The sequence below is a fragment of the Alexandromys fortis genome, unplaced genomic scaffold (genome assembly GCF_014885135.2).
Source record: "Alexandromys fortis isolate MF-2015 unplaced genomic scaffold, M_Fortis_MF-2015_v1.1 scaffold_8_1_9099942, whole genome shotgun sequence".
Lineage (NCBI taxonomy): Eukaryota > Metazoa > Chordata > Mammalia > Rodentia > Cricetidae > Alexandromys > Alexandromys fortis.
Genome location: NW_026067898.1, coordinates 3357413 through 3369540, shown reverse-complemented (window position 1 = coordinate 3369540; position 12128 = coordinate 3357413). Strand labels below are relative to the sequence as shown.

Sequence of the window (12128 nt, the reverse complement as noted above, 5' to 3'; positions counted from 1 at the left end):
AAGGGAAGGGAGGGAGAGAACGGGGGGGGGGGGGGTAAGAGGGCCTGTCTTCTGGCCCAAGTGGCCCACAGCCCAATGATTTAATTAAGAATATTACTCCTATCTTATAGGTGGACATAAGATTAAAATATACACAGGGTAGGAAAAATGCTCATCTCAATGCATAGAACATAAGTATTTTAATATTGTTCTAAATCACATCTCACTTTTAAAGTAAAACTTTCAATTTTACATTCATATTGCTATTCAACATCTGTAAGTTAATTTTCTCATAAAACCAAAAATCTAATGTTATCACCAGGAATAGATTTCCAGAACACATATAAGTCACAAAACAAATGCCTTTGACTAGAAACACCAAGACAAGCTCTGAGTTTTTTCTGCTAGCCTACCATCGAAATCCTTTTGGTCCTGTCCTCAAGTGTTTACAGCTAAGACTACACAGCACAATCTTACATGCTTAAAGCTACGTTTCTCCAACAACCTGCCAAGATGCAAAAAGTCAAATATAATGCCCTCGCAAAACATCACTGTCTATTCATAAAAGATTATTAACAAAACAGTCAAAAGTAAGAAAGCAGAAGCACCATTTCCTGGACAGTTCTTGTATTCAAAGGTACTGTGCTTTAGACATACCTGAACAGAGGAGATTCAGGGAAACAAAGTGACCTAATCAAGGTTTTAGTCTCTACAAATCTCTAACTTAAATTCTCAACACCAGAAGGTATATCTCTAGATGGATGTCCAAGTGATACATAAAAATATACTACATTCTTATCATAACTCAGCTGCTCAAAACTGATTTGATAAGTCTTTTTTTTTAACTATAGCACAATCTTGATTTGCAGAATTAGTGGTTACTATTCCAATATTTTTTCTCCTGCACCTCCTATATTTTGGGCAGCATATCTACTTCCGACTAGTACTTTCCCTGAGTTTGAATAGGGAAAAAAAGAAATACTTTACTAGTAGTTTAGACTAAGAGGCTGAGAGAAAAGGGTGTCAAAATTATTAAAAAATGCTTTCAAATTAATGTAATTTTATTAATAATTCTAACTTGTAATTAAAGTTAGTAATTGCAGATCTAAAGATAAAGAAATTATAATTTCTGTTCTCCAGGCATAAATCTTGGGAAAATCATGATCTAAGAGTTTCAAACCATTACATCCTTCAGAATCATTTACTAAAATGTTTTCTAATTCCCAGCAGTCATGAGCACTAGCTGCTCCTGCACAGGACCCTGGGTTCAGTCCCAGCACACCTGCAGTGGTTCACAATCATCCACAGCTCCAATTCCAGGGGATTACAAGCCCTCTTCTGACTTCCTCAGGCATATGGTATATGTATTTACTTGTGAGCAAACATTTGTACATATCAAAACAAACAATTCTAAATAAAATTATTCTGATGACTCGCATTAAAGTTTCTAGCAGCTATCCAATTCACAAGATAACTATGTCACCACATTTCTTACATGTCTGAGTTCCAACACACAGACTACCTCAGTTTATGAAACAAAGATTTTTTTTAAAGTTTTGTACACTGAGATACTCGTGCTCAATACTAAGTAGATCTTTAAAGAAACACTGCAGAACACACGTCTGCAGTTACTCTGTATGAACACTAATTAGATGTCAACTCTACTGTCAAGTAGTGAAAGGGTACTTAAGGAATGATTCTAACAGTGCCACAGAGCTGGGCTTAATGGGAAGGGGCGTGAATTATAAAGTGTCTGCTCTGCTCCAAGACCCAGAAACAGAAGGACAGCAGACAACACGTATTCTGTTTATTCCTTTTTTAAAGCTTAAGGGGCGGGGCGGGGGGGGGGGTGAGGAAGAGAAAAAGAGTTGCAGGTGTCTGTAGAAGCCAAAGGAGAATGTTGGATCCCCTGAAGTTGTAGTCACAGTATCTGTGAGCCAGATATGGGAGCTAGGAACCAAACTCGGGTCCTCTGAAGAACAGTAAGAACCCTTCATCAGTGAGGCGTCTCTCTCCAAGCCCACGCATCCCTTTTTACCAGGCACTGTACTAATACTTGACACAAATAAGCCAACTTAAGTCTCAAAACCTGAGGTTAATAGCAGCACTGCACCATGAGGGAGAACTGGACTGTCTACTTCAGATCCCGAGACTGGAAATCAGTAGTGCCAACGACTGGAGACACAGTGCAGTAGCAGAGCCTAGCCAGGCTTCACAAGGCAGAAGATGCAGGGCGGCACCCAGCAGGCCTCGAGGGCAGGCACGTACAGTGAAGACACTCATGTTTAAAGAGAGCCCTGCGCCACCATCCACAACTGTAGTCAGAAGCTAGCTGACCAACCGAATCCTGAACGCTAGCTGTGCGGAGAGAGCACTAGCTGACTGCACCGCTGTTTTCTCCTAGCTTCTCAGGGCCACCACTACTTCCTGACTCATTAGAGCCACGCCAAAACCCAGACATTCTCAACTTTTCCCAAGACAATTCTAATGTGTGATGAAAAGGGACAATTCAACTGAAGGTTAAGAATCACTGATCTCACTTAATAAATTATAGCCAAGAATGATAAATAATTTGTTCAAGGTTAAAACAAATTAGTAATAAAGCTTTACCTAGAATGTGACTCTCAACTCACAATGTCTCAACTTGGAAAAAGAAAATCTAAGAGGAGTATAGTCTGCTTGCCTTTTTTTTTTTTAAAGTTAAGTTTGCTAGATGGCTCAGCTGTTAAAAGACTCTTGCTCCCATGCCTGATGACCAGAGTTAATCCCCAACACACAGATGACAGAAGAAAAGAACAACCTCCCAAAGTTGTCCTCTGACCTCAACACTGGGGCACACACACACACACACATTAAAAAAAAATTTAAATATTAGCTAGCACTAGTATTTTATAACCTACTTTGTATCTTTATCTAGTCTACTGAACAGAAATTGTAGAATTTAATCTAAATTAATTCCTGCCTGTGCACTGTGGGCAAGCCTGGTGCCGCCGAAGGCCAGAAAAGGGTTCAGATCCCTGGAACTGACAATAAGGACAGTGGGGAGCTGCCATGTGGGTGCTGGGAATCAAACCCAGATCCTCTGGAAGAGCAACCAGTGCTCTTAAGTGCTGAGCCATCTCTCCAGCTCAGAAAATTTCATTATTTATTTATTTATTTTGTATGTATGGGTCGGGGGTGCAGAGAGATGTTGAAGGAGGCACGCTCACGTATGCCCACGCACGCTCACGTATGCGATGGGTTAGTGCCGTCCTTGCGCCCTGTGGCTCTGAAGTCATTCTCCAGTCACTGTGCCTGGCGGAAGGGCTTTCACCCACTGAGTCATCTCACTGCTCCTGAAATCTCCACAGTAGGTTCTTCAGAGATCTAGTTGTGGACAGACCCAATTCAATTTTTTAAACATCTAAAAGGAATATACAATTAATAGTAAGATGCCAATACCCTTATAGAAATGACAAGTAGAGGAATTTTTTTCTTTTTACTACAGATTACTTGTGATGAAATTTATATGAAAGGGTCGTTTTCGTGTTAGCAGTGTATCAGTGAGTACCAAAGGAGATTTCCGTTAGGCTTTATAATGTATTAAAAGGAGAGAAAATTTTAAGCTAGCAATTTTAAATTTTAACTCAAATGTATTTGGTAAAATATATTTTGTATCAACTTTGCATGCTAAATTTATTTTCTGCTGCAGCCAGCGCAGCCTGGATAGCAGAGACTGGCGGGTGGGGGGTGCCGGGATTGAGACACAGAGACTTCTTTTCAGGTGGAAGAACAGCAACCTTTATTTTGCCCAGCAACCTTTTATACTTCTACTCCTTCTGTGGAGACCCACCGGCCAGAAAGAACACAAACACCCTTGTCAATTCCAGACCACAAGGAAGTTCTGCTGTCAGTCAGGGGGAGTGAGGGCAGCTGGATCACAGCAATTGTCCTTTGTGATTTTCTTTACATAGGTTGACAGTAGTTGCGTGCACATGTACATACATATGTCTGTATATATGTATATACATACACATATATATATGTAGAAGGCAAAGGTCACCTTTGGTGTCATTCCTTAGAAGTTACCTAACCTTGTGTGTGTGTGTGTGTGTGTGTGTGTGTGTGTGTGTGTGTGTGTTGGGGGGGGGTCTCTCACTGGGACCTGGGGCTGGCTGATTAGGCTGATTGGTTAGCGAGCAAGCTCTAAAACCCACCTGTCTCTGTATCCCTAGAGCTGGGATTACAAATCTGGAACTTTAGGTTGGGGCTGGGACCTGAACTCAGACTCTTACGCCTGTGTAGCAAGCCCTTTCCGGCTGAGCTGGCTCCTCTGCGCCCTTTATGCTAAGATTTGGTCCCTGATGCATTTTAACGTGTGTGTACAAGATGAAAGAACACATCAGTAAAACTAAAAGAAATAGGACATTTTGCTAAATTGGAGGAAGTACATATATAACAGAAAATCAGAATGAAGAGTAACAATGAAATAAAATTTTTCTTCCCTAATATTCACTTTAGACTTTTATTTTAAAAGACAATGAGTGAAGCTGGAGTGTGGTGTGGTGTCAGAACACTTCCAGCAACCCCAGCCTCTGGATTTTGGTTTCCAGCACAATCTTGGGTATGAAATCAAAAGGTCAAATAGTAACTTTATACACTGAGAACTATGTAACCTACAATAAAAGAAACACAGTTAGAAATCATGATTAGCCTAAGTTTGTTTCATTAACAGTACTCAAGCTACATTTGTTTAATTAACAGTTTAATTAATGGTAATCACACGCCTAAGATTTCTTGCTCATTGTATTCCATATTGTATTTGTCATCTGTTTGTGAATATAGTTAGTTCTTAAGATTGTATTAAGAATTTAACAATATTGTGGGCTTTGGTAAAATGTATACTTAATTAGACAATGATGAAAGCATTCCTTGTTTAAGCATAGTACTTTAGTATTTTAATAACATCAAACTTCATAAAACCTTTAATTGCTAATGTGTAAATAGATTTATATATATGACAATTTCGAATAATCTCTCAACAGGTCTTAGAAGGATCTTGAAAATGACTGCTCATAAGCTGATCTTTTAGGTGGTCTCAATGTTGAGAGGTTTCCCCATGCATTTACTCTTCATCCACTGAATGTTCTCTAGCACTGGGGAAACAGGAGCATTAAATCCAGTGTCGAGACGCTCCTATCTTGATTAGAGAGAGAGGTGTAGTTAACCAAATGCAGTGTGTAAATAGGATTGTGGAAGACTTGAGGCTAACGATTTTAGACTGGGAAAAACAGGATGATGGATAGGAGCGTCTGTGCCAGGTACTGAAGTGTGAGCAGGAACTGACAACTATTTTCCTTCCAGCTCTAGGGGCTCTAGACCGACTTCTGGCCTCTCGACACACAAGTGGAACAGAAATACACGCAGGCAAACACTCATACACATAAAACTTAAAAATATAAAAACTGTAAAAACAAAAATATGTGATTTGTATTGCCATAAGAATACAGACAACATGAACCTTATAAACACAAGATGAACAGATCTTACTTCTTTGGCAAGTTATTTGAACAAATGTTTTGATCTTTAGCCAGCTGGGTTTAGACAGGCAGCTGATATAGGCAGGCAATCCCATGGGCTAAAAGATTCTAATTCTATCCAAAGGGCCAGCAATGGTTCAGGGGTTAAGGCACTGAGTCTGATCACAGAAACAAGTTATCCGCTAACCTCCACACACACCTGCTCGCTTGCTCTCTCCCTCTCACAAAATAAACAGATGCATTTAACACACACAGAGCCGATTTCGGTGAACACTAATCAAAGCCTTGTGTGCTAGATAATGCCCTGAGTATTAGTCTTCAAAATGATTACTCTTCTCATAAGAAATTCATGAGCCAAGTAGGCAAAATATTTCAAGAAACTAAATATATGTAAGTGATGAACTATAGCATTTCAAGAACTCGAGATGCTCGACAATTAGATATAATGATGGCATCCACTTATTTCCCATTTCGGTAGTCAACACAAGAGCCTGCGGTTTCCCAAAACAGGAAGCGAAAAACACTTTGAAAGGGGGCAGCAAACTGTAATTATAAGTTTAAACGCTTAAAACTCCATTTACTATTTTCCATGAAAATGAAGTACTACAGTCTGTTTTTATTCTATAAAAATGTTTAGTGACGACTGCATTAAAGAAAGCATTTCACTCAAGCACCCAAATCACTTTTGATGTTACTCTCACTTCCTCTTCTGGAAACCATCATAACCATTTCCTCTAACCACAATACCGCAGCACTACTTACTTTTAGCAACATTTGACTTGCTGGGCTTCTTTTTTTTTCTTTTGGTTTTTCGAGACAGGGTTTCTCTGTAGCTTTGGAGCCTGTCCTAGGACGGACTAGCATTGCAGACCAGGCTGGCCTCAAATTCACAGAGATCCACCTGCCTCTGCCTCCCGAGTGCTGGGATTAAAGATGTGTGCCCCCACTACCCGGCAACTTGTTAAAAAAAAAAAAAAGTCCATATAGAACTTGACTTTCAAATTTCTTAAGCAGTGAAATCTAAAAGTTGCCACCAATACAACTTATACTACCTAAAATTAAATTTTCCTAACCCCGAAACGTTACAATCAAGGAGTGAATGCAGAGGGCTCTGCCATGTCACAAACAGAATGGGGACATCCCAGGTCAAGACTGGGCTGTGTTTAGAGACAACCATTCACTGAAACCAAGGGAGTAGCCAGAACAACACAGCCATCCTTCCTTTCCCGACGCTTAGTATCACTAACTGAAAACAGTGTGCTTCAGAAGGACAGTGCCTAAGTCAAACTGGAGGAGTAAGACAAGTTTATTCTGGAATGCTTTGACTTTAGTTTTTAAAAGAATCTTCATCAATACTCACACACAATCTGTACTTTATTGCTATGGTCAAAACTATATTTGTTACGGTTTTAAAAACGAGACTACGAAAAATATGGCTAATACATAGAAACCCACAAGGATGTAGGGGTATAAACTGTACCACAAGCCAACTTCTCTACTAAATTCAGAGGCTTATGGCAGCTGTCTCAAAATAAATGGACTTGGGATTGTTTGCCTGTTAAGGTAAATTAATGGCATTTCCCCCCTATCTTTATCTCTACTTTTCTTAACTTATTTAGAGCCTTGCACTCCCTAATCTGAAGACACGGACTGCAATAGTTGCACTAGCTACGCAAATCATCGGAACAGCAACGGGAACAGATTTGGTTTTTATTTTACACAGCCATTGTACTGTAAAGCACGGTGCTTCGGTGCTCATCAGATAGGGTTGGGAAAACTAAGACGAGGAGGAGCAGAGAGGAAAGGTTGTTATTCCTGTTCCAGTGACTCACAGCCCTCAACTATTTCAGACGAAAACCGGTTCCACCCTCACTTCCCCCTCCTGTCCATCTCCAAAATGAAATTCTCCTGAACGTCAACATGCTGTCGGGGGGGAAGAGGGGGTGCTTTATCCAGCGACCGAAAACAATCAAGGGACCAAGTGGGGAGCGGAGGGAGGGTCGGGCGCCACATTCCCCCACTCCCACGCCGAGAAACCCGGGCCCGTGCGCCGCAGCCCGGGAAGGCCGCGCGCTCGCCCTTCCCGCAGACCCAGGCGCCGGCGGCGGCCATGCGCGGCCCGGCCGGTTCCCGTCGCCCGCCCGGGAGCCGGCCCGGGAAATGGCTCCCGCCCGGCCAGCCCCGCGACTCACTCGAGGCCGCGGCGCCTCCCGGAGGCCCCGGGCGAGCAGGCCGAGCTCGCCCCCCACCCCCGCGGCCTTGCCCCCGCCGCCGCACCCCCGCCCGGCCTCGCCGGCCCGTGCGCACCTTCTTGATGTTGTAGAGGCGCGTGAGCATGCCGACGCCCCGGTCGTTGAGGATGGTGAGCTTCTCCGCCAGCTTCTGCTGACTGGGCTGCAGCACGGAGCGCGACATGGTGCGGCCGCCGCCGCCACCGCCGCCACCGCCGCCGCCGCCGCCGGGCGCGCAACTCCCCGGCTCGCCGCCTCCCTCAGGCCCGCCCGCCCGCCCCCCCCCGACCTCCGCCTCAGCGCGGCGCGCCCATGCCGCGCGCCCACCCGCGCCGTGACACAGCAGCCGCGGCGCTCGCTTCCGCCCGCCCGCCCGCCGCCCTTCCGCCTCCACCCGCGGCGCTCTCCACCCCGGTCCCCCCTCCCCACCCGGCCGGGCCGCCTTTCCCGGCTCCTCCGCTAGGTGTGGCGACGGCGGCCGTGACGGCGGCGGCGGCGGCGGCGGCTGAGAACCAGGCGGCTTCCCGTAGCCGGGACCGGCGCTCGGTCACCTGATCGGCCGCGCCGGCGCCCCCGCCAGGTCGGCGGCGGAACTGCGCCCTGTGCGCCCCGCCCGGCTTCGGGCTCCGCGAGCCTCGACTTCCCCCAAAGTCGCCTCGGCTCGGCAGCCCCCGGGCTGCGGGCGGGCACCGGGTGACTCGCGTCCCGGGAGGGGTCCCGGCGGCTCGGTGCCTGCGGTTTCCCCCCCACTCCCCGACGGACGCTCCCGGGAGAACGCGGCTGATGTGGGCTCCGCTCGAGCCGCATCGACGGCCTCGCCGCCTCCGGGGCCTCCCGGGCCTCGCTCCCGCCTCCAGCCGGGGGAAGGAGGTCGGAAGTGAGGGCAGCTCGAGTTCCTGAGATCACCAGAATGGAGACTTATCGAGGACCCGCACCCATCCGGAGGGGACACGAATAGGCTCCGGCATGGGGTAGGCAAGAAAACAAACAAGGAATGTTTGTTCGGCGAAGGAGGAGGGTTCGCTCCCAGCCTCCACCTGAAATCCCAGTCCTCTCTGGAAGCAGCGATTCTACTTCTCTACTCCTCACCTCCCAAGGATTCTTTGTGCACGGCCACTTCCGAGCACACAGGGTTTCAAACGTGAACAAACTGGGTCTCCACGTGAATGACCAGAGCGACAACGTCCACCGCGGTGGTTCTGGGGTCACTTGGATATTTGGGGCTTTAACTAATATAAGCTGATTTTACAGTGTATTCATTAACTGAAATCAATCACAAAATGCCCCCGGCACCTTCAATAAAAGGCATGCTGAAGATAATAAGACACGGGAGTCGTCGAAGCTACTTTCTAGTGAAATGTCACTAGTAGCTTCTCAGACATTTTGAAAAGCTACTCTGTCTACTCCTTGCAGATATCGAGAGAGTACACAGAATAGGTTTTCCGTAAGGGCTGTGTAAGAGTCCTTGTGTCACCCAAAACGTCAAAAGTTTCTGTCAGTGTGCACTACTCATAGAGCTGCCTGCCTTGAATGAATGCATATATTCATATCCTCTCTCTTCTCTCTCTCTCTCTCTCTCTCTCTCTCTCTCTCTCTCNGGGATCAGGTAAAGGCTGATCTTCAAGATGCTGTGAAAGAGCGAGGGCCACAAGAAGTCCCTGTTATTCCTTGGAAACTACAGCTCCCAGACTTCCCTTCACCTGTGCGCGCTGGCGCGTCCAGGTGAAGACCATCACTCCCAGATAACCTTGCGCCCCCCGTTAAAAGCGAAGGTCCACGAGGTTTCCCTCCTCTTGGCCCCTCTCTTGCTCCCTTCCCCCCTTGTGTGTCTTGCACGCCCCGCCCTTATCGTGTTCCCCTCTCCCCATTAAACGCACCCACGTGGGAGCTGCGTGTCTGTCTCTTCCTTTGCGTCCGCCTATCCTGTGTTTGTCCACACACCCACGCCGCCCCGCCGCCGTTTTTAAGGAATATTAGGCAGCAGAGTTTTTTAAAGATCCATTTATTTTTATTCTATGGGTATGAATGTTTTAGCCTGCGTGTATGTTAGTGCACTGAGTGCAAGCCTGGTACACACGGGGGCCAGAATAAGGTGTCAGATCTCCTGGCACTGGAGTTAGGTCCAAAGCAGGACGCCAAAATGGCAGTGCCACCAAAAACGTCCTAATGACAATATGAGCTTAGCTAAGGCAGAATTCTGACCATCTAGACAAAGTAAGAAAATAGATGTTTCTTTGTGGCAGAAAGGCTTATTGTTTGGGTTTATAATAACATCTTTTTATGTAACTCAGGCTGGTCTTGAACTTGGTGGTTGTCTTAGTTACTTTTCTAATGAGGTGATAGAATACTGAAACCAAGGCAACTTGTAAAAGAACTAGTTTAACTGGGGGTTTACGTTCAGCCGCTTAGAGTCCATGACCATGGTGGGGAGCATGGCGGCAGGCAGGCAGGCATGGTGCTGGAGTAGTAACCAGGAGCTTGCATCTCGATCCCTGAGCAGGCCATGAGCTTTTGAAACCTCAAAGCCCATTCATTCCCAGTGAAACCCCTCTTCTAAGAAGGCCACACCTGCTAATCCTTCCCAAATAGTTCCACAACCCGGGGACCGAGTATTCAGACATGAGGCTGTTGTGGCCAGTCTCATTCTCACCACCACAGCCATCTAAATGAAAAACTATAACCATGGCTTCTGGGAGAAAGAAGATGAGTCCTCTCCAAGGATGGGCTCCCTGATCAGGAATCCAATTCCAAGTGTTCAGCCCTAAACAAATACACATGCAAGTAGGCAACACCTCAATAGGGTGTGTGTGTGTGTGTGTGTGTGTAACAATAATTGAAGAAGAGATCATGAATTTGAGGCCTCTTGAGGGATGGGTTTACTACAGCAAAACTTGATTTTAATGATAATAGTTTCTTCAACTTACATGATAATCTCTGTATTAAGAAAATAAAATAAGGAATAAAAATTAAATTAATGTTTATACTACCTATCTCAAGAAGAAACTTTTGAGATGTTATATAATTTTGTTTTCTCCCTCCCCCCCCACACACACATTCCATCCCGTCCATTTGCTTTTCCTTCCTTACAATGCTGGAGAATAAAACCCAGGTCCTAGTTGAATGCAAATGTACTAAGCTAATAAGGAAAATGACATGCACACAACTATTCCTTAACTGTGGAAGGGCCACCCCATAGACAGTAACAGATCTGGTATTGGACTCCAGAATTCCTGCACGAAGTTTATTGTAACAAAGTTTATTGTACTAGAGATCAGTTGGTAAGATTGTATCTTTTGTTTCATCCATCTGATCAGTGTTCTCCTCTACAGCCCCTCAGCCCTATCCATTCTCCACGAATGTTTCCTTCGGTTACCATCCTTCAGTTCACAGCTATTGTCTGACCTGTTTTCCCTGACAGATACATGAGCTTTGCTTTCTCCAGAAACTACAGAGAATTGCTTATGTAATGTTCTTTACTAGTTGTGAAGGGTTTGTTTTTTTTTTAATTATGTATTTTATTTTATCTTTTCATGTGGAAATTGCATCCTGCAGCCCCACAGCCTATGGGGCTTTATGTTGTTGTGGGAGATCTTTGTTTTTGTTTATTCATTCAATATATTTTGATCCTGTTTTTCCGTCCCCCAACTTTTCCTAGATCCTCCCTACTTCCTTATAGCTCAACCTCGTGTAATCTGTCTCTCGCCCCTCCTCCCCCCCCCCCAAACCGAAAACCAGTGTTCTCCAATGAAGTGCCATAATGTATCAACCACACTCTAGGGCAAGGAGAAATTGGCCAACAGAAGGGCTCCAACCCATGTTTTGCTTCTGTGAACTTTTTGTTCACTTTGTTTTGTTTTGATTTTTTTTTTGTCTTACTGGTTTTTTGTTTGTTTGTATTGATTATCATTTTTTTGTGAAGAATCTTACTTTCTGATTTTTAAATCAGTTAGCTGACCCAGCATATTGTGAAATATTTGTACACTGTGTGAAGATGGATTGCTACGATTGGTATAACGAAAAGCTGAACAGCCAATAGCTAGGCAGGAGAGGATGGGCGGGATTTCCAGGGAGAGAAAGGAAGAGGAAGAAGAATTGAGGCACACAGGGGATTCCAGGAGACAGGGAGAGGAAACAGGAGGTACAAGTCAGTTTTTTAGTAACCAATACATACACACACACAGTATTTATTCACAGTATATAGAAGGGTTACTCTACAACAATCTGGATCCATTGAGCTGGACATTGTGATGTAATTATTACCTGATAATTGTTCTTACCGTAGATAGTTTTACTATGGTTTTTTTTTTTTTCTTTTCGAGACAGGGTTTCTCTGTGATTTTGGAGCCTGTCCTGGAACTAGCTCTTGTAGACCAGGCTGGTCTCGAACTCACAGAGATCC

At 45.0% G+C, this 12128-nt stretch overlaps 1 protein-coding gene across 1 annotated transcript in view; it reads right to left on the bottom strand.

Annotated features, from left to right (window-relative positions):
* The window catches only part of Nckap1 (NCK associated protein 1), a 65653-nt gene extending 57677 nt beyond the window's left edge, over nucleotides 1–7976 (bottom strand). The window contains exon 1 of the mRNA XM_050119688.1: nucleotides 7806–7976. Coding sequence (XP_049975645.1) covers nucleotides 7806–7913 — 108 coding nt within the window. The 5' untranslated portion in view covers nucleotides 7914–7976. The remainder of the gene's footprint in view (nucleotides 1–7805) is intronic.
* Between the last annotated feature and the right edge of the window lie 4152 nt (nucleotides 7977–12128).